Source organism: Botrytis deweyae (genome assembly GCF_014898535.1).
Source record: "Botrytis deweyae strain B1 chromosome Unknown BDEW_008, whole genome shotgun sequence".
Lineage (NCBI taxonomy): Eukaryota > Fungi > Ascomycota > Leotiomycetes > Helotiales > Sclerotiniaceae > Botrytis > Botrytis deweyae.
In genome coordinates, this window is record NW_024066215.1 from 547,476 (window position 1) to 569,430 (window position 21,955).

Here is a 21,955-nt window from a genome sequence, read left to right on the forward strand (position 1 = left end):
AGTTCTCCATACACCCTTGGGTTTGTCCTTTCATCGGGCAGTGGTAATTTATTCTTCCATAAAGTCAGTCAGATTATGTTTCTATCATTTTCTGGGCATTTATTTTGAAGATTTGGAGATGATGTTGAGTTTTTTAGAAGGAGGTTGGTGGTTGGAGGTGAGCAGTTGGAGTGATTTTGTGGGTCTTTGGGGGGAGGGGTGGTTATTCACTCGCGAGAAGAATCTATTGATAGATTTGAGAACGCACATTTTATTACTGGAGTAAGAATCGACATGAATCAAAAATTATTCAAAAACTGACCTGCACTGAATTCCACAACTCAAGCAAGCAGCAAGTATAAAAAGCATAGCTTTCTTCTCTTATGGATACCTCAGCACTATAATCTACACTCTCCCAACCCTCTCATCCCACACCACAATTCCCAGCTCCACAACCAACCTCCTCCCATCAAACCCCGCATGCTCAAAGCCGCTCATAGGCCCCTCCACTCCCTATCGCTTTCCCCTTCCCCTTCCCCTTACTCTTCCTCTCCAAAATCCACCTCGGCGTCAAGCGTGCAGCGATCCCCGGATGCAGTCGAAAATACTCCTTTTCACAAGCCGGACAGAGATGTTTCGGAAACAAATCTCTCACTTCTCGATTGAGTTTTACGAGACCCGGTGGACACGCGCATGTGCTTCGATTGCCGGAGCCGAGTCCCGAGTGGTAGACTCCACAGCTGTTACCGTGGGCTACTTTGTGGGGACAGAGTTTGAATCCGTAGAGGAATTCGGGGGGTGGAGATTCTGTAGACATGTGTTTTTCTTTTTACTTTGGAGGTTTGGGGGTTGGGGTAGAGAGTGGTGATGAGTTTGTGTTTGATTTTATTGGAATGGCTGTTGGTAGATACTTATCTTTATAGAAGACAGGTCGATCATGCGAATCCGACTTCTGGTACATATCATTCAGTGTTGATGTTTTCAGACAGATGTTTAAATTTCCTAGGTGATGATTGTGCTACAGTTGTGAATGTTTTGGTGCCCCACTTATTCACTCCCCTAAATTTCAATCCTCGCTAAATGCTTGGCTCTCTTCCTCACTTATTGAAGCCAATCATTCATTCGGATACGACGTATAGAATGAAAGAAATACAGGTGACGGTTTTCATAAACATGAGCTCTTTCAACCCTAGAGAAGGGATTGGTTATTCAGAGCAGTTGCGACGTAAATAATCGTCATTGGTAAAGTGATATGTAAGAGAAAATCATATATGTATATTATCTCCGGTAAAAGGTAGGCCCATGCCGACTAAGTTTTAGTTATTAATCGCCACTCGTAGTCTTCTCAATATGCCAAATACCTGTTGTGTATATAGCTTCTATGTACGCGACTAGCATAGATTCGATACTTGTTGATGTATTCTGGTACAGAGTTGCATCCACTGGCCCCGTGAAATATCCTAAGGATTTGAATTGTTGGACAGTAGAATGCCATGATTCCAGATTAAAATGAAAGACTGAATTGATCATGAAAGCAAGTGGTTCTCTCTTCAACAGATACCTATCTGAATTGCATCCTCAACTAGCTTTGTAGTACTTGAGCTGTCCGCGTAGAGTCACAAATACTCATCGGTAGTGAATCGCATACTTAATCCCACAAAACTCTCGTTATCTTAAAGCTTTCAGTTTGATCTTTGAGAGCAAGGCTCGTCCTCTCCATGGCAGTGAAAATCGCAATTTGGGAACGCTCTTGGATCTTGAGGAGCAAAACCTGGAGCATCTGATCTCATCAGATTGAGAAAGTCGATAGTTAAATCCTGGTGGAGGCTCATGGCTGTTGCCATATCCTCAGTTGTCCAAAAATTTCGAATATCTTCAGAGTTGTATTCAACGAAAATATAATACATGCAGTGACACATAAGCTTTCGAAGAGGAGAGTCTTTTGGTGTCATTTGGTATACATCGCTGACCAAACTTACCCTGGGGAATCTGTTAGACTTCTCATATGTATTTTTGTATGTGTCGAGAACAAGATCCATGAGCTCAGGCAAGCATAGCTTATCCGCGAAACTATACAGCGATAGTAGGTTCAGGTCATGCTCAATCTTTTCTAATGAGGTAGAAGCATTCAGGACTCGCAAAGTACCAAAATATATCCAACCCATGAAAAAATCAAAACATTTTGGATCATCTTCTGGAAAGAATGCTTTACCCTCCAATCCCTCGACGAAACCACTTGAAAACATTTTTCGGAAATATGGCACTTTATCACAAAGTATACCTCGATGGACTCGGAAGAGCTTCTTCTGTGGTCCCACGTGAATATCAACTATTTCTGATCCCATAATCCTAACGCACAGTTAGCAAGCCATGATTCAAGTGACAGAATAAATATTAACTTACTCAAGAAATTCAGGAAGATCACCTCGAGATTTCCTCAAGGATATAGCTTCTGTTCTCTTCTGCTCTGCCACATCTCGGTCTGTTTTAGCTTTGGCGAGGGCAATCCCACTCTTTATAGTTGAGGGAGAACTTTTTACATCATCGTTTTTTTCTGAAGATGAAGACGAATGTGAGCATGTGCTTTGCTGATCTACCTCGATCGGAGATGTGAAAATAACCGACATATCGGTTCGTTTTTCCTTCAAGCCTAGTCGTAGTTAAAGAGTTTCGTTATGTCAACGGTGGAAAGACAGTTGGGTCGTAATGACAAATTCCAGATCTGAATTGAGTATTGATTACTCGCAGAACAATTAATAAACAACTCAAATAGTTGTGTTTGGTGTGGTGATAAGACTTGTCACAGTAAAAATTGGTTCATCTTGAGATTTGAATTCAGGAAAGATTTGAAGAGGCTATTTATAAGTTTCGCTATTGATTATACACGGCAGCCACGTGTGATTCAAATTAGCCCGTACATTGCCCCAAGCAGTTGAATGGCCGTAAGGTCGTTAGCCTACCTACCGTAGTATTCTTCGCTAGAGGGGTAGTATCAATATATAAGGATTGCTTCTTCCTGTTCATAGCTAGATCTTTAGACTGAATAAAATATTGACAATCGGGACCAACATGATAGCTGCTGCTGCGTTGAACATTCTCTCCTTGTGCAAGCAGAAAACATCAGAGAAGGAAGATCAGAGTACTATCGGAGGGATCAGAGAGGTAGATCACGCCGAGATGTGTGCATACTATGCCAAGGTATTATCTGAAAGATCTACCGAGGGTCAACACTGAGTTAAAAAAAAATGTCCCCAGACCTAACTATCGGCAAAGGCTGACTATTTTTGAGGTTTATAGATTCGGAAATGGTTGATATCCACGTTGGAAAGGATGAGGGTTCGGGTCACTTCCAGCTCCACAAATCGATTCTCTGTGAAAAAGTTCCCTACTTCGAAAAGATGTTCAATGGAAATTTTGAAGAGGGCACAACTAACTCCGCAACTCTACCCGAGGATGATCCCAAAGCTTTCAACATACTTGTTTCCGTAAGTACTCTTTCCTGAACTGTGATTTAACCACACCTACTCCCCTCTACCTTCTGCAAAAGAGAGAACTACTTGCAGATGATCATAGTTCTGCCATGAATCAAAGTGCTATTACAATAAGCAGAGATATCACGTTGTTTGTATTATCATTCCTGTGTTGCGTACTGATGGCTTGTTCAATATAGTGGATTTACTCAGACCAAGTGTTCCCGGTGGGACTAAGAGAGAATCAAGAGAAATGGTGCGTTGGAAAACTATATTTGTTAGCAGACAAGCTCTGTCTTCCTGACTTGATGGACCGAATATTAGACGAGTTTACATTCAACATGGAGAGGGATAATTGGTTGCCGGTTATTATTATGGACATTCCACTCAGCGTTGAGAGTCTCTACAAATGCTGTCCTCGCGAGAATTGTGGGATGTTTCGACTCCTTGTCTCTCTGATGTGCTTTCTACTATTAGAAACGTACAAGGCACATTATCTGAAGAAGTGGCCAACAGAGGAGATTGACTCGTTTCTCACATGCCACGACGACTTGAGACATGCGGTTTTCAAGATGATGAGGACCAAACGTGAGCAAACAACTTTGAAAGAGCAGTTTTTGAAACCAGGATGCCGGGTTCATGAACATGGAGAGGACCAGCCTTGTTCTCAGCTCTACAGAAGAGCAAACAAGCAAACGGAGCAAGGTTAGTGAGCAATGATTAAGAACACATATCTCGGGTAGTAGATAGCAAATACGCTGGGAGTGGGCCTTCTTGTAGTCTCCAAGTCGTGGAGCAAAGACAGATTAACAGCTCGACGATCGACAGCTAAATACTAGATAATCAATAATAAGAAAGATTGATCCCTCTTTTGAGACTTTCGTTGATATACATTCATTGCTTTGACAGCTTCTGTTTGACAGTTTATGTTTTCGCAACGTTGGTTCCAGCATATATCTGAGATACGAATTGACATCAAGTGAAGTGAAGTGAAGTGAAGCTTGGAGACCCTCGAGAGACCCTCCCAAAATAAAGTGCAAGCTTGGACCGGCCAAGCCGGAAGCGGCGTTCACGTGACCGTAGATCATCTCCCCGCCATCTTCCATTACATTACTACGATTTCTGATCATCAATAGTAGTAGGTCGAAACCTCAATTCTTCGACACAATTGATGTATATAATGTGAAGTTTCCTACATCTAATACAATTCATCATCTTACCGTCCCAAGGTCCCGATCTTCTCTTCCCTACTCGTATATGCACAAGAATCCCATGCAAAAGGCGAATTAACTCCGACATCCGCTCTATCCTGAAATGACGTAACATGGATATCATTTCATTGATAGCTACCCCTGTGCATTGGGCTAGAATTTCTCGGGAGCGACCAAAACCAACACAGGGTAACAGGGACGAAAGCTTATCAAGGAACATCGGCACCACCATTTGACTTGACGTCTCTACTACCAAAATAACTTTCAAGGACCACTCATTTATTGTTCCTTTTCCAAGTTTCTGTTCACAAGAATTTGTGTTTAATACTTTGCTCTTGCTCTTGCTCTTGCTCTTGCTCTTGCTCTCATCCAGTCTTCTATACTTCATCAATACACAGACTTCTTGCGATTGTGAGGCTATTGTCAATTTACGAGTGAAAGAGCAGCTGCGATAAGGAATTCCACCCAAACCCTACACAAAACATCACCAAGACACAACCAATTCTCCCCAAACCAACCAATTGATCTCTCTCAAAATGCCTTCTCTCGAAAAAGCTCTCCCGCAACCTAAGATTGAGCTATACAGTGGAAAATACTTCGCAGCTTGTGGACTTGGTGGTATAATTGGTATGACCCCTCTTATCTACCCCTCCATGAACCATCTCTCATCCTCAATTCCTCTTCCGGATCTTCCGCAACTAACAATCTCTTCCTCTCAGCCTGTGGCCCAACTCATACTGCCGTCACCCCGCTCGATCTTGTAAAATGTCGTCGTCAAGTCGACTCCAAACTTTATACCTCCAACCTTAACGCCTGGTCCAAAATCTACCGTGCCGAAGGTCTTCGCGGAGTCTTCTTCGGATGGTCTCCTACATTCGTGGGATACTGTTTCCAGGGTGGTGGAAAATACGGTTTCTATGAAGTATTCAAATATCTATATGGCGAGAAATTGTTCCCTCACGCAAATCAAACAGCAATCTTCTTGGGTGCTAGTGCTAGTGCGGAGTTTTTGGCAGACATGGCACTTTGTCCATTTGAAGCTATCAAGGTCAGGATGCAAACTACTTTGCCGCCTTTTGCAAACAGTTTGAGAGAGGGAATGTCAAAGGTTATTAAAGAGGAGGGATACGGAGGGTAAGTTGGCTCTCTCCTTCCAAGAGATCTCTTGGGATTTGGAAACGTATGCTAATTGCCTAAAATAGACTCTACAAAGGACTCTATCCTCTCTGGGGTCGACAAATCCCTTACACAATGGTGAAATTTGCAACCTTCGAAACCACCGTCAACAAAATCTACGCTTATTTGGGGAAACCTAAATCCTCTTATTCCGGTCTCCAACAAACTGGAGTTTCTTTCCTCGGTGGTTATATTGCTGGTATTGGTTGCGCTGTTATCTCTCATCCAGCAGATGTTATGGTCTCGAAACTTAACAGTGATAGAAAAGCCGGAGAAGGAGCTGGAAAGGCTATGACGAGGATTTATGGAAACATTGGATTTGGAGGTCTTTGGAATGGCTTACCTGTTAGAATTGTAATGATTGGAACATTAACAGCATTCCAATGGTTGATTTATGATAGTTTCAAGGTAGCATTGGGCTTACCTACTACAGGAGGTCATTAGATTAGATGGTGTTGGGTGAAAAATAGCTGGAAAGGAATTGGGAGATGGCGATTTGGGGATACGGAGTCAGCCGGATGGATTGGTTTGGGCTCTTTAATGAGATATTAATGAATGAAATGATTTATTTAAAATGTTTTCTAACATTCAATTACGGATATCTTGGATGGAATAGACGTGTAGCTCACGTACTGGTGGCACGCGGCTCTGAAACCGGAACACCTAAGGAGGGGGTCTCAACGAGTTGAAGACTACAATTGTTCTCTACACATCTGTGGTAACACAACAGTATTACTTTCGTACTTATTCTCTTTCTCAAAGCTTTTCCTCTGGTATCAATTGGGGCACACACCTTCGTTCACCGACGATTGTTTCATGAAGGGTGAAAAGGAGGAATTTCAAGTAAGTCGACCCAATTACTCAGACTATATGATATAGGGGATTTGAAACAAGGACTCTTCTAATCCTTGTTATATGTAGAATAGTTTCTATAAAACTCAACAAAAACAACCTCTCTATCGTTGATCGGCTCGGTATTATCCTCCTCCTTCTAAATAAATGTATGTATTGGTTTTGTGGATGGCTGTGTGTTATCTTCCTATTCTTGACCCGCGGAAAGGAACATACTTCCACAGTAGCCACGTGTTTTCCTTGATGGTGAGTCCTCGAGGCAGAAGGTATATAACTAACTTCCGACTTGTATGAGAGTCAAAAGTAGAGGCTATCATTTCTCCGATAAAATTCAACGTTCTCTTAAAGACGACGATCTAATTGAACTCTTAGAAGTTAGGTATGTCGAAAGTATTCGATTGGAAATCAAACTCATACCTACTAGGTAGATGGTTTGTTCATTTCAGCCTTGTCATCCGGTTCCTTCCTATGTCATCTTGAATTTTCTGTCAGCCCAATCCAGTTCCCATGCTTCATTCCTTCTTCACGAGCGGCCATTTACTTATATAGGTATCTAGATAACGTGAAATGGACACCTATGTAATATTGCGCATTAGCATCAACGATTGTCGTATACTTACATATATGGTCATTTCTGGCGCTTTCAAATTTCTTGAATAACCGCAATATCCATGCATAGAATCACGAAGGACTACTGGCAGCGAAGATTTGCATACTATTTATCTGCAGTACGGGAGCTTTTCATACTTCGAGCGTCGATTGCAGTACTGCGCAATATTCTGCATGTTCGGCGATGAATCTAAAAGGAAGCGACGTGTGAGGAAAATCCTTATCCTCTTCTTCTCGTAGCATGTTTGTCTGGTATGTATAGTCAGCTAAATTGTGTTTCATCTTAGCTTGTTCTCTAGATTTGTCTAGTTGTTGAGATGCGTCATTAAAGGAATTTTCCATTTCTACATTCACGTTGTTCACAAATAAGACACTACTCAATAGAAGATCTCCAGACATATGAGGACAATTCAAATGATTCGATGGTGTCAAAATGTATACATCTTTGCGCGGTTGATGATGGAGATCCATTTAGTAGGTCCGACTTTGGTGAGGTCTGTATGCTTTCACTTCATACTATAATGATAACGGCGCCATCCTCAAGTCCGTCAAAATGACGTTTCGATTTCTATGGCGTGATATTTGACCTTGGAAGTTATTGAGACTTGTCATCTATCAGTACCGACTAACCAAATAAAGCATAATCGACCCCGCCAAACCGTTGAAAGTCGTACATATGACAGCACGCCTTAACGTTCGTCGACCTTTTTCATAAACTATACCTATTCAGAGCATTGACTAGTTTATAGTGCAACTATCTTCCAATGTTTCATCGTTTGGTATACCACTAGATGAAGATTTCTCTCACTGATCAACTGTTAGATTCCATCTTAGTATTACTGAAGGGGTGATCTCTCCTCAATCGAGTTTACGTTGAAGCTAAAGCTGTCAAAATGTCTAATCAAGTGTCAACGGTTTCAACACTAAGTTCTATGGGAAATGACACGTATATATAGTTGAAAATTCCCTCAATCTGAAAAGATTCTCTCTCTATTTTTTCCTAACAATCATCACTCAACTCAGGAAAACAATTTCATTATTGCATATTGGTTTTCCTGCCTCATACCATTATCAACTTCGAGAATTCAGATTCTACATCAACAGTCCATCCACATCATCTTATTCTCATCTTCAACAGCTACAACACACAAGACCATCACCATGGCCATATCAACAAGCATCGCAGTTGGACTAGCCAGCGCCGTTGGACAGGCAACTAGCTTTACTCTCTTCATATATTTCAGTCCTCCAAATCTTTTGCATAAATCTCTATCGATTCTTCTCACTGACGGGGAATTATGTTGGTACCAAGGTCATCAATTTTGTGCTATCTTGTCTTTCTTCTTTACATTCATATTCAGTATGAGTGTCATACCACGTGTATTGAGAATCAGGGGTGAGAAAGGCGACCGAAGCGAACACGAAGACGCATTGGAGGCGAAGACAAAAGATAAGACAGAAGAGGAACCAAAGACGACCAAAATGGAAAGCGAAAAGAATAGAATCAAAGAAGCGAGATCCTCAAAAATCCAACAATCCTCTGAGGAAGTGAAAGAGACAGACAAACCCTCCAATTATGACGAGCTTGTGAAAATACGTGTGGAACTTGTCAATACCAAAATCGCATTAGAGAAGGAGCAAGAACGAGTAAACCGCATCGAACAAGTGATGGAGTCGCTTCAGGCACAAGTTGGTGTCTTGCAAGCCAGATTGACAGTTAAAGATGCAGAAGCTAAGAATGAACGCAAAATGGTAGAGGCGATGGAGGAGGATCGCGAGGGACGAGCTGATCTTTTGGAAACGGGAATGATGACGCTAGAGGCAAAAATTGAGGAAGTTTTAGAGAGGTTGGATGAGAATGATAAGAGTCATGAGGCAATCGGAGAGTGGGTTGAGAAATTCAATAGCGAAGGAGCAAAGACCAAGGGGGAGCTCAAGAGATTCGATCGTGTTGATAAAGAGATCAATGGAGTGTATCGTCATTTGAGAAAGGAAGTCCGTAAAATTCAGGAAACCGCAAAAGATAATTTCGAGGAGCTTAGGGCAGAAGTGGAGGCCGTTGAGAAACATTGGATGGAGGAGTTGCAGAGGATAGATGATAATAGACAAAGTAGAGAGTGGGATCTCAGAGGGGAGATTAAAACTGAAATCAAAAATGATTTGAGAAGAGAACAGGAGATAAAGGAGATTGATGAGTTGTGGGAAAAGAGATGGGGTCCAGGAGGGGTTACCGAGGAACAATTGATAGCATACCATGAAGCTCAAGATAAGATGGAGGCGGAAGTCTCAAATATAGAGCGCTCCTCGCACGCAGACGCCGAGGCTGTAGAGACCAGAGTCAAGCAAAAGATGGTAGAAAATCTGGATGGCGAAAAGAAGCAAGAAGCAGATCCACTGGTCGAAAGTGAGACGCCGATTCAAGAGAAAAAATATCCTTCTCACAAGGCTATGGAACATGCTATGCATTCCTCCCTCGATCAAGAAAGAGATGCGGAAATGAAAGATGTCGAGCAAGGGACAGATGGAGTCATGGAAGATATCACGCATGAACTCGAGGACGGAGCTGAGGTTGAGGAGAAAGGCGATATTTTAGACGAGGAGTGGACTGAGCTTCGATATTAGAAAGCGTTCTGGAAGTTTGTGGAGTCTGGGGGTTTATGGGAGTCATGGGAGTCATGGGAGTTGAGGGTTATGAGGGTTATGAGGGTTATGAGGGTTATGAGGGTTATGAGGGTTATGAGGGTTATGAGGGTTATGAGGGTTATGAGGGTTATGAGGGTTATGAGGGTTATGAGGGTTATGAGGGTTATGAGGGTTATGAGGGTTATGAGGGTTATGAGGGTTATGAGGGTTATGAGTGGTCTGGGGAATTATGGGATTTACGGGCACTATGGAAAATTATAGAATTTACGAGAGCTATGGAAGTCATGGGATTTACGGGAATTATGCAAGGCATGAAAAATTAAAGGAGTTATGGAAATTATGGGAGTTTTAGGAATCATGAAACTCATGGGAGATATGAGAGTCATGAGAGTTTCGGGACATTTGGAGTCATGAGTATCATCGATATATACCCAAGGGAATCTCTTATTATGCGTTCTGGATGAACACAATATAATAATTAGACAATCCAAAAGATAAAAAAAGTCATCTTAGGTACATATAAAAGATCAGCAAAAGATCAAAAAAAGATTAAAATATTACCACCAAAGAAAAAAAAAATTCTAACCACAATATAACCCCTATCAAAGTAACTCTACTCGAGTGAGTATAAAAGTGAAAATGTAAAGAACAAACAACGAACTGAAGAATTTCCATTCCGCATAACCTTACCAAGATGAATATACTTGACGTATGGATCTCACAGGTAGGTAAATTTTTACTTAGTACAGGCTAAGTATTTATCAAGAGTGAGGAAGGAATACTCTCCAAACCGTTCACAATAAACATCAATATACATACGATTCAACTCGTATTCTAGCATCCCCTTATAGAATGGTACTTTCGGATACTAAGGTTGGAATGAGTGAGTGGGTCAAGATCTCAGATAAGAAGGAAAAGAGAAGTAAGGAGCGAATATTAGGATTTATGTATGAAGTTGAGACGGCTAGGTAGGTATATATGAGTTAAGGATTTAATATGGTGAAGTGAAATTATGGAGGTCGTTTCATTGATCCCACAATCATGGAAGATGTAAATGATACAATGTGAGTGAATGCCTGGTGATGTTGAAGTCTGACTTGGCCATCAACATTTGAGGAGTGGGATTATAGGTGGTATAAAGTAAGGTTTTATGATTGAGTGGATCACATCTTTAAAGAAACGCTGACTACGCTGATTTCATCTTGGGACCATAATATATAGAGCAAAAAAAGTTGAGATTGTAAGTATAGCTAAGCTATATATCCATTGAAATATCATATCGTCATAACCCATATCCGTCCGTCCATCCATTCCGTTCCCAATTACCGTCCGAAGCTATTTATCTAGCCATTGTATTCTATGCTTTATTGCAGAACACATTCTTTCATTCCAACTCCAAACGCCTTAGATGTCAATTCCATCAACAACAATACCCTTCTTCCATTCATACTCCATAAACTTAGCAATCTCACTAGCAGTCTCTTCATTGACCATAACGCTGACAAGATACAAACTAGCATCAAGTCCACATGTAATGGCTCCAGTGGTGATGACTCGAAGACCACCAAGACGTAAAGCAGCTCTACGAGCATTACTTTCACGACGATTGTTTGATTCCTTCCAAGCATTGGAGCCCTTACGAGCATTTGATGGACGTCTAGCATCAGACTTGCGACGAACATATTGACTCTCCTCTGGAGAATCAATATCAAATCGAAGGTTATTCACCACATATCTCTCCTCAACAACATCACAACGTTCTGCCAAGTCTCTTTGTGCCGCCTCACTGTTGATGTTTTCGAATTTGGCGAAGTAGTCAGGGTGAGTGGTAGCTGAAAGACCGTGAAGAATACCTTGTTGAGCAAGGAAGAGAGAACCAGTGCAGATGGATAGAAGTGTGCGTTCCTTCTCAGGATGTTTCTTCTGCAAATCAGAGAAAGCTCTGATGAGACCAAGAGGTTCAGCTTTGTTCTTGAGGACTTGATCAGATCCACCACCTGGAACGATGAGGATGTCGTATTGTGAAAGAGTGGCATAAGCGTCTTTGTAATTGAAGTGAGCACGGAATGCAGCTCCTTGATTGGAGATGGTAAATTCCTCGGCAGCAACGAACTTGCAATCGAATGCCTTGGATTCTGTAACGAAAGAGTTGAAGGTTAGCAATTGAACAAGCGGTGATGGTCAAAAGTAAAACATGAACAACAAACAAAGAGTAGTTCACTCGACCTCAAGTATATTCAATCATAAGAGTAAATGAATCAAACTCACTTGGATCATTAACATCATGCTGAGCACGGCTAAGGACTTCAAGGGGACCGATGAAATCCAAAGCATCCATGCCAGCATGAAGTGTGAATAACACTTTGATGATAGGAATTTCTGGTGTTGACATGATTGCGACTGAAGAGGTATATCAAAACGTTATGATGTTGAATTGTTCAAGTGGTTGAAGTGGTTGATGAAAAGTTGAAGAAGATGATTGACTTGATGAAAGATTGATATTCAGATTGAATGGATGATGAGGGGGAAGAAGAGGTTATAAAGTATTGAAAACAAGGTCAGGTCGTACGAGCAAGCAAAAGATCACCATATTCCTCACGTGTTGGATCGAAATGCGGGGTAGCTATGAGGAGGACAATCTACTTTTCCTTTTATGGATTAGTCTCTGGATCGGACAATGCGGGGAATTTACCCCTGTCTCCTTCTCCTTCTCTCTGCCCCTCCTTTTCTTTTTCTCTAGCTACATGTCACACGCGACCATTCCAAGCATTCCGAACCTTTGATGATATGTCATTAAGCATTTAAGCATTAACAAAGATCGAGAATCTTTACTCCATTCATACCTCAAAGCAGCCAAAAATGAAGATCAATTGACAGTTACCACCGACTTGAGAATATGACGATGACAGACCCACCCAATCATACCACAATCTGAGATGATTCCATGGCATGATTGGGCAATTGAAACGCGTATTCCATTGGCTTTTTAAGGTTCAAGCTCATGTAGAGAGCTATAATAATTCCCTCAATTTATGGATCTTTACTATCGTATGAGCGTATCAAAACGCTATGGGCCATCGCGTGTTGGTAGCATCGACCGATTGATGAAATGCTTGGCGAAGTCATGATTGTGTTGGATCATTGGCCAGAATCACTAATAAGGTTGAGTAGTTGTTGCCGATTGAGCTACTCTCTCAATTCATTTGGAGGATCTCCGAGATATCAAGAGTCTTTCCATTTTCATTGAATATGAATAGATGATAACCTCGATATGTCCACGGATTGGAGCATAGAAAACTCGCAACTATTCGATGTAACGTCGAGTCATGGGTTCGAAACCAGACGGTCACGACGGTATTGTGATAGCCAATTCATTTAATACGGAGATCCCTTCACCCACTTTCCATTTGTGCATTGATTGACGACATGTTCAATGTCTCTGAAGCTTCATCTTCTGAATGAAGCATGCAGATATCACGCCAGTAACACATTATGTTTTACTGGAAATTGTGCAGAATCATGTGACCTGTTTCTGGCTTTCGTCGACCAAATAGTAACAAGGGCGATGGTTTCCACAAATTCTAACCAATTGCTTGATTAACATTGAAGCATCCATGGAAAGTCTCTATGGTATGAATTATCTCTGAGCCCTACACCTCAAAGAGCCCAGAACAATGGGAAGCCTCATTGTGTCAATGTGAGTTTATGAAGTCATCAACTTGGCTTCTAGGATACATGAGCTCTGGAGAGTCGAGAAAAGAACCTGGGTATGTCGATGGTGGAAGTTATGGTAGGAAATCAATTAAATAATTAATTTAGTTTGATATTGATCTATTTAACGAAGTGCAGGTCTTCAAAAAATGACATCTTCCCCGTCTTGCTGAAATAGATACACACTCACAGTCTTCAAGACCTCGCTCCCCTGCCTCTCCAGGCAAATAACTGTCTCGGCGAATCTCCTTTCCATTTAACTATTCACGGCGAATCGGCCCGTCCCTTAGCCATACTACCATAAAGTCCCAACTTCATTCTCCCTCGCCTCCCCATTTTTACCGAGCGATCATGCAAAGACAAACAACGGGACAGACCCTCGTTGTGCATAAATAAAGTCAAGGTAGACGGAACTAAGTATCCAAGGCAATATTGCTGCCGGAAAGAGAACTCTCAACGCAACCATCGCCTTTGGTTTCATTGAATTGGTTCTGTTGAAGTGCTGGTCTTCTGACTAGAGCGATCAAGGACCTGGGTTAGTAAACCCGAAGTAGAAGAAGCCTGAGCTGAGAAGTCCTTCTAAAATCGTTACTATCTTCGAGAACTGATGTGTAGATTTTTCGCCTTCTGCAGATACATATTCGGGATGTGAAAATTGAGAAGGCTTTTTATTCAAGAGAGACTCCAACATTCCCGTATTCCGTATTGGAAATTTTGATTTTCTTCTAAAAATCACCTTTTGATACCCAATTGTATGACATGAGGTACGTATTGAATGTCAAAGACATTCGTAGATAATCTAGACAAGAAAAGCTTCATGTGTTTTTCTTTTCTTTTCTTTTTCTTCTGGACCTGGATCATAAAGCTTGAATGCATATATACACTTTGTGCTTGAATCAACACATCAAAACAATTTACGACATGTGGATAATTGAGGAAAATAAACTGCTTTTCACGTGCAAACACCCACGGATTGAACGCTGGCAAAGTATGTGAACCAGAACTCTCATTATCGAGTACTTCTAATTTTTATTGAAGTCTCTATACCCAAAAATCCGCTTTTATATGCCTACCTCATATCGTAGAAAGGAACGAATTCAGAAACCCTCGCTCTAGGTCGAGTAGGTCCTCTAAATACCCCTCGAGATGGAACAGCAAATTTGCCGAGTGAGGTGATTTTAGGAAAGGTGCTAAATGCCTTTCTTCCTCGAATCTTTCTGATATTCTTTTGTCCTTACTGGTAAAAAATGACGAATACCCAGGTAATACCCTATTGCCTTTTCATAGGGTGTGGAAATTCGCGGCAGGACTAAATTCCTACGATAGCCCCAGCCATGGTATTGCTTGGTAGAAACCGCCTCTCGGTGACACAAAAAGGTATATGAGTCGCCAAGCAAGAGAGGTTCCGAATAGGTGGGTCGAATCAGAAGCGTCATTATTGGCGGCATTGTCGTTCATCGTTATAAATGGTGGCGAGGACCGAAGTACACGGCGTTTCTCATTAGTGCACCTTTTATTCAGACCAATTCCATTTCTCCCCTCTCAACATGCTCTTTGATATCCGACCATCTTGCAATCACAACTTCTCCTCTCCCAACATCTTTGACATCATCACCGTCTCTCCCTCTTCCCAAAACAGATATGCTACCACCATCACCAGTAAATTCTTCATAACTTCCCGTACCTCTGGCAAATACCGCTGTATCTTCATCCGGTCCACTGATCATAGAAATACCTCCAGCTTGATCATTCAAATTCTGTAGTGTGCTCGGAAAACTTCCCAGAAAACTCGACAGGTAATGGTTATGTAGTAATTGTTGATGTCTCGTGGCATACGCAATTTCGGTTTCCGATAATCGTGATCGAAGGTCTTCGTTGCTCAGATAGTGTAAAGTATGCGCATCAATCTACAATATACAAGTAAGCAAATGCGCATCCAATTGTGCATGTTTTGGGGCATACCTTTGCGATTCTGGCTCTGACCAATCCTCTGATTAGATACTTCCACCTCTCCAACTCAGTTTGCAAACAAATAAGACCAAAATTGGTCTTCGGATCCATATCTCCAGTTAATTCCTCCACCTTCTCGATTTGCTTCTTGATTCGTTCTGTAACTCGTTCGACAAGATTGTTGGGAGGCCATCTATTATCTCAGCAGATGTCAGTCCCGATTGTAATAAGGATATCGTAGGACGCTCGAGGTCGTCGCATGTGGTGAAAAATGGGTTAGAACCAACGGTAGAATCTCTGGAGCTCCACGCTCATTAATCCAAGCTCTTGTTAAAGCTTGTAAGTCTGCCTCGGGTGTATTTGCATTTCTGGGTCGCAATGCGTCCTCGAAAGGATCGTTGAGAAATTCATCGATATCCATTATTGCAGAAGAGATGAAATTGGGGAATAAAAGGGGGACTTCTTGTATTTGTATATAATAATTGTGAACTATTCATGGATTGTAGAATATTTGATATTAATATCAAGCGCCAAGTCGCGGGGTCGGCGCGTTTAAACGCGTTTGATATTATGGGTCTCTAAGGCGACGGATCTTATATCACTTCTGTTGATGAATATCAAGGTTCAATGTTCGATTCATTAACTTGGTTATATACTAGGTAGTATGAGTATTATATTTTGCCATCAAGTCATTCAAGGTGTAACATAGAAGGAGCAAGATTGGAAATGAATCTGAATATTTATAACAATTATGGATTTGATAAACACATCCTCGAGACATTATAGACAAAAAGGTCCAGGCTTTGACTCCAAAAATTGCGGAGCTCAGAAATCCATAATTCATTCGCTTACCTAATCAGACCCAGAAAGATCTCGAGACCCTCAAGAAAATGAAATGGCCAAAAAAGATGAATATATCTTTCCTCCCTTTGCGATACAAAATCCAGTCGAAAAAATGCAAAAAAATTGGTAGCTTCTCTTTGATTGAGCGTGTCATCCTTAGTGCAGGGGCCATGCTAATCTTCTCTGTATCGTTTCAAATTGACCACTATTGAAATTGTTAGTTTAGATGTTGATTGCGGAAGAATCGGTAAATACTTACAATGCCCGAAGGCGAAGTAATTTGTTACATTTAAATTTATATAGTACCGCAACTGTCCCAATATCAGGCTAATAATTTTCTGCAACCACAAAAAAAAGGTTTCCACCACAATAAGCAAAAGATGATAATGAAGTTCATTTCTGCCATCGCACTTTCCACTTGATGAATGTTTCGGTGAACCTCCAAGCATTTTCTCGTCGCAAATATTATTCCATGCTTTATTATCGAATGCTGTAAATGACTAGATCGATTTTGTTGGATTCTCGCACAAGTAATGGTGGGTTTTTGCAACGATTGCGTTTCTATCACATCAACTTCTGCATTCGAGTGATTCAACTTACATACATTTGATTGGCAGACAGTTGCCGACAGATTTCCCCTTTTCATGAAACCCAATTGCCATTATAGTCTGTAGGATAGGCCATGTTGGTACACGCTTCTCTTCATGCGACAGACTTCTCTGCTTGATCTTGACCAGGGAGTTTTCGCTGGGTCGTTGCTTCTAAATCTCCATTCAACCGTTGAATGGTGACTTGAAGTATTCCAATGGAGGCGGCCGATTGACAGCTTCAAAGCCTCGAAACATCATGGTCCTGTGCAAAATATAAGTAGGTTCCTAGCTTATCTCTGGAAATAATTTGTGGTCATGTTGGAGGTGGGGTAGTAACCCCGCGTTAGGGTTAGATGTGGGTTTGAAGTAACCGCCTCCAGACCGCATGGGAAATCATGTCTAGCATTTCCATTATCATTTACCCTCTCAATAATCTTCAAGATATATGGTTATCCTTTCCTCGTTGCTTCCCAGGGCTAGTCGTGGTATAGTCCCAATCAAAGATGAAGTCTCATCATGGATACAACTTTATTGTTGGAATTACCGCTCAAAGTCTTGGCGAATCGTGGGCAAATAATGAACTCTATACAGACGTTCTATCATCGATAGGGCTGAATACGCTATCGCCGGCTCTTCATCTTGTTTGTCGTTTAGTTGGACCTCGAACAATATGTGGACCTATTGGCAAAGGTGAGCTGGAATGGTTGATGGTTTGTTTGTGATTTCGATCATATCGATGCATTATACAAATTGGATTGGAACGGTGCGTTACTTTTCATTCAACCCAGAGTGGGATATCAACGATGTGACATTTAGTGGAATGAAGAATCGAACGTTTACGTTGCAGTGAATTTGAAGTAATAGTGAGTAATATATTGCTTGGAGTCAGAATATTAGTACTCATCGCTGGGACTCATTGACACCCCATGACTGTGTTTATATTTATTAATAGTATATTTTGTTCTATTTATTCGATTATTCATACAACCAGGCTTCTTGAATACACCTTGTGAGGCTCGAAATTTGTCTACTTAAGCTTCGAGATCCCCTCGAATGTAAGATGTAAAGTATAAGCAAAAAAGACATTTCTATACATATATATTCTTGAACTCATCATATCTCCCTCGTTGGCATCATTAAAATCTCGAAAAACATCTCTTCTTTCTAGCAATCTAAATCACTGGGTTGTTTATCATGTCAGAACTAACTGAAAAGCAACGCAAAAAAGCTCGCCAGACCGTCAAAGCGCACGGTATATCTAAGCCTAAGGCTGTTAAAGCTTCAACGACATTGATTGGAGATGGTGGAGATAGTAGCTATATACGAAATGACAACCATCCTTCGCCACAGCCCCCTGGTATTCCTGGCACCCCTCACAATGATAGAGGTCAATCATCAACACCCGGTCCCTCTACCATTCATGATCATCCTAATTTGGCACCTCAAAACCCTTCCAGGTCAGTCCCGAGCAGTCCTCTTCGATCAAACCAGGCTCCTTCTCGATCAGCACGTTCCCAGCAGCCGGGCATGAGTGCCTCCATGGCCAGGCAATCTAGCGATACTGGTAGGCCCAGAAGCCAGGATCATACTATCTCCACCCAACACAATTCATCCAGACCTCCCTCGGCTCATTCTAGAGCTTCCTCTGGCGGCGCTCCCCCAAATGACACGGCAAGCGCCTCCCAACGTGGCTCTAGTGACTCTAGCCGTAGTCATTCCTCTACCGTGTCCTTTCGAGATCCTTTTGAATACGATAGCCCCGAGAACAAAAAGCGCCTCGGAAGGAATTGACAATGCACAATTACTAGGTTGGAAGCGAGACTTGGGTGTTTTTGTTTTGGATAGATAAAGAGGTTCAAGGAAAAGTCTAGGTTTTGGGATATATGGGTGTCATTGGTTCTTTCGTGTGTTTTTTGGGGGGGATTGCGGGTTTTCTTTTCTTATAAATAATTTTTCCTAGGAATGGGAGTCGGTTTGGGGGGGGGTGTAAAGGGGGTTATTTTCTTTGAACCGGAAGTCTTTTTTCACGTTGTTCTTTTTCGTTGCTTTATTGGGATATTGGTGGGCTAGTATATAATTCGGGGTTGGTAGAAATACTTGCGGGGTAGGAAATCACGCAGTTGGAAACAATTAGCGACTATTTGGGCGAGGAAATCTATTTTGTATGGAGCTCAACTAGTCCTTTACATGAACTCCATAGTTTTGGATCAATCAATGCTTTTACCATGCTAAATCTTTCCATTTCAATCAATGCAAAATGATTCATGTAACAGAGTCAGTAGTGATACTCATAGTAAAGGACGACAGAGTACGCGAATTGTCTATGAGAAAATGCGGGGTCATGAGGAGTTAGGAGGAAGTAAGTATTACGATACGAATATAAGCGGAGGACTTAAGGGGCGTAGCTTTAGCGAGCTATTCGTAAAAGAAAAAACAGACGGAATTTTATCATCCATGGATTTCTATAGTATCTTTATAATTTAATAATTCCTCTTAATACTATGTGAAAAAAACCTTTAAATATTATTTGAACAACAAGAAATCAATTTCTCTCACGATTTTATTGAATTTATATCAATAATTTGTAGTTGATCTTTGATTTAATTAATTTTGAAGATTTCAGTAGAGATTTAAATGATCATATCGCGCTACGTGTAAGCGAGCCCATTTTTCAGCAAGAAAGAGCCGAGAAAGCTGATTAATCATGAATAAATCTTGAAAATAAAAGTAAGCGCTAATTACAAGCGCATTAATATATATAATACAGGGGAGCGCCATCATTTTTTTTTTTCATACAATCATTAATCCCATCAGCGAAATAGGGAATTACAGAAACCGTTTTACACCGTAAAAACCAAGCTTTTCAATTTACCAACCTCTAAAACACGATTCGGATTTAAATATATACATTTAATAACAAGCTAAGCAAATCACATAAATTATGAAAGACCCCGCAACATCACCATGGAACATCCACATCAGTTCCTCCGACCTCAGCAAACTCAAAGCCGGTTTCGAGGCACCAGATATGGATCATAGATGGGAAATTACTCCTAAAGATGCTGATGAAAATGGAATCATGTATGTCCATATTAGTCGCAGCTGGACTGAAGAAGATCATTTTATACTTGCTGTGAAAGCGAGTGTTGAGGATGATGCGGAGATTGTGTCTATTACGTGGGATCAAAATGAGGGGGAGGTACGGAGGGGAGAGGAGTATGCGAAGAAGGAGGTGGTGGTGATTTGTAGGATGGTGTTGAATTGCGAGTTTGAGGCGCTTCCGTTTTATGATAGGAAGGTTTTGTGGGGTTCGAGGAGGTAGTTTTGAGTCTGGTGGTTGGGGTGGGGTGGTACTGCTACTGAGGAAGGATAAATCTGGGGAAAAGTTCATGGAATAGCATTGATCAATCTGAGGGCATTTCTTTATTTTGTTTTAATTTATACACATAATATGCGGAAATATCGCACGAAACTGAATTCAACAAAATAGAGTTCGCCCAATCACTTGCCCCATTTTTATCCAACATCACACTTTCCAATGGCACGATTTTACATGACTCTCACCATATAAAAGCACTCTCCTTTCCTGAAATTATTGAAATAACGGAAAAGATGGCCAATCGAGTCAACAACATGAGAAGGAGGGAGCCTCTGCTTCTTTGGTCTTACAAGCTTATGATTGAACACGGGAAATGAGGTCGTGGTATTTGACCGATATCCGGGTGGGAAAAAGAAGACGCACTGGAATGAAAACGACAACAATATGTTGTAAGAATTGACAATAAAAATTTAAATCTCTAGTTTTGTTCTACTCAGATATCCTGGACCTGTCTGATTACGGAGCAAAGAGAGATAACCCGCCCTCTGGTGAAATTCCGACTCACGTCATATTCTTCGAATTGTTCCTTGGGGATTCCTGTTTATTGCAGCCTAGTAAAAATGGAAGTCCTTTATATACCTTCGCAACGATTTCCTTTACCGACTTCTGGAGTATGGAAATAATGCTCAGGTGGCACTAGTGAATCATGAAGTCATTTACTTGCCTTCAATTCGCATTGTCGATCTTACAGAACTCTATTCACTTGTCTATTAGTCCCCTGTATGACTGCGTCTCTCTCCTCCCTTTTCTACGATCTCAATATATAAGGTTTCACTCTTCCTAATTTCTATTTCTGTACCTAGATAGGCATTCGATCTCCGAAAGCTGCCAAAACTGGCGAGAAGAACAGCCTGCGCCGATATCTCAATTTGACTTATGAGGCTACAATCCGTCAGAAGGGGAGTCTACGATCTTACTGTCACCACTTTATGAGTTGGTACTAGAGATATTAAGGATATAGAACTGAAATGACAGTGAAAAGTTATATTGGACAACGGAATAAATCATTTCCTCGAATTTCACACGACGAAATCTAAATCTCGAGGCTTAAATCCTTGAATTCACCTAAATTAATCCGATATCACTACATGGTAACCATCTGCCCAACTTCGTAAGTTTCTGTTGTGATGGACGTAAAAGCCCTTGATGCTTTAGAACAGGCTGGCAGGATGAACAACTTTTATAGAAAGCGGGTGCAGGCCATGGGTGCATATGGAGAAAGGGCTGACGGTACATTGAATGTGTGTGCATTCACCCTCTGCCGCCTTCTTCCCAGCGCACCCCTCCCCCTCCAATACCTACATGATTCACCATCAATCTTCAGCAAACAAGCATCATCTTCAGCGAAACACAAACCCCACCCCTCATCTCATACCCTCGTCCACCAGCCCAACACAAATCCAAATTCCCTTTCACGCGATATATAAGCAGATCTTCCAACCATTTTAGCTCATTAAACCGAACATAAAGAGCAAAGCCAGAAAACTATAAGGCATGACTTGTAAGTTTGAGACAAACTATTTGCCATTACTCCATTCTCAA

General features: G+C 41.3%; 10 protein-coding genes across 10 annotated transcripts; 5 read left to right on the forward strand and 5 right to left on the reverse strand.

The window, feature by feature from the left end:
- Positions 1–463: 463 nt before the first annotated feature.
- EAE98_004356 (uncharacterized protein) lies at positions 464–796 on the reverse strand (the record flags this gene model as incomplete). Its single annotated transcript, XM_038951976.1, has 1 exon — positions 464–796. The coding sequence occupies one exon, from the start codon at positions 794–796 to the stop codon at positions 464–466; it is 333 nt and encodes a 110-aa protein (XP_038811512.1).
- An 865-nt stretch (positions 797–1,661) lies between these two features.
- EAE98_004357 (uncharacterized protein) lies at positions 1,662–2,606 on the reverse strand (the record flags this gene model as incomplete). The annotated part of the gene is made up of 2 exons (XM_038951977.1): positions 1,662–2,328; positions 2,383–2,606. The coding sequence occupies 2 exons, from the start codon at positions 2,604–2,606 to the stop codon at positions 1,662–1,664; spliced, it is 891 nt and encodes a 296-aa protein (XP_038811513.1).
- A 550-nt stretch (positions 2,607–3,156) lies between these two features.
- Positions 3,157–4,159, forward strand: EAE98_004358 (uncharacterized protein; the record flags this gene model as incomplete). The annotated part of the gene is made up of 3 exons (XM_038951978.1): positions 3,157–3,202; positions 3,277–3,464; positions 3,650–4,159. The coding sequence occupies 3 exons, from the start codon at positions 3,157–3,159 to the stop codon at positions 4,157–4,159; spliced, it is 744 nt and encodes a 247-aa protein (XP_038811514.1).
- A 1,037-nt stretch (positions 4,160–5,196) lies between these two features.
- On the forward strand, positions 5,197–6,280 carry EAE98_004359 (uncharacterized protein; the record flags this gene model as incomplete). The annotated part of the gene is made up of 3 exons (XM_038951979.1): positions 5,197–5,287; positions 5,380–5,794; positions 5,863–6,280. The coding sequence occupies 3 exons, from the start codon at positions 5,197–5,199 to the stop codon at positions 6,278–6,280; spliced, it is 924 nt and encodes a 307-aa protein (XP_038811515.1).
- A 2,178-nt stretch (positions 6,281–8,458) lies between these two features.
- Positions 8,459–9,919, forward strand: EAE98_004360 (uncharacterized protein; the record flags this gene model as incomplete). Its single annotated transcript, XM_038951980.1, has 1 exon — positions 8,459–9,919. The coding sequence occupies one exon, from the start codon at positions 8,459–8,461 to the stop codon at positions 9,917–9,919; it is 1,461 nt and encodes a 486-aa protein (XP_038811516.1).
- A 1,425-nt stretch (positions 9,920–11,344) lies between these two features.
- EAE98_004361 (uncharacterized protein) lies at positions 11,345–12,332 on the reverse strand (the record flags this gene model as incomplete). Its single annotated transcript, XM_038951981.1, has 2 exons — positions 11,345–12,075; positions 12,209–12,332. 2 exons carry the CDS (start codon positions 12,330–12,332, stop codon positions 11,345–11,347), a joined length of 855 nt encoding a protein of 284 aa, XP_038811517.1.
- A 2,309-nt stretch (positions 12,333–14,641) lies between these two features.
- On the reverse strand, positions 14,642–16,022 carry EAE98_004362 (uncharacterized protein; the record flags this gene model as incomplete). The annotated part of the gene is made up of 3 exons (XM_038951982.1): positions 14,642–15,558; positions 15,614–15,794; positions 15,889–16,022. The coding sequence occupies 3 exons, from the start codon at positions 16,020–16,022 to the stop codon at positions 15,169–15,171; spliced, it is 705 nt and encodes a 234-aa protein (XP_038811518.1). The 3' UTR covers positions 14,642–15,168.
- A 595-nt stretch (positions 16,023–16,617) lies between these two features.
- EAE98_004363 (uncharacterized protein) lies at positions 16,618–16,893 on the reverse strand (the record flags this gene model as incomplete). Its single annotated transcript, XM_038951983.1, has 2 exons — positions 16,618–16,649; positions 16,704–16,893. The coding sequence occupies 2 exons, from the start codon at positions 16,891–16,893 to the stop codon at positions 16,618–16,620; spliced, it is 222 nt and encodes a 73-aa protein (XP_038811519.1).
- A 1,335-nt stretch (positions 16,894–18,228) lies between these two features.
- EAE98_004364 (uncharacterized protein) lies at positions 18,229–18,825 on the forward strand (the record flags this gene model as incomplete). Its single annotated transcript, XM_038951984.1, has 1 exon — positions 18,229–18,825. One exon carries the CDS (start codon positions 18,229–18,231, stop codon positions 18,823–18,825), a length of 597 nt encoding a protein of 198 aa, XP_038811520.1.
- Positions 18,826–19,975: 1,150 nt separating this feature from the next.
- EAE98_004365 (uncharacterized protein) lies at positions 19,976–20,356 on the forward strand (the record flags this gene model as incomplete). Its single annotated transcript, XM_038951985.1, has 1 exon — positions 19,976–20,356. The coding sequence occupies one exon, from the start codon at positions 19,976–19,978 to the stop codon at positions 20,354–20,356; it is 381 nt and encodes a 126-aa protein (XP_038811521.1).
- Between the last annotated feature and the right edge of the window lie 1,599 nt (positions 20,357–21,955).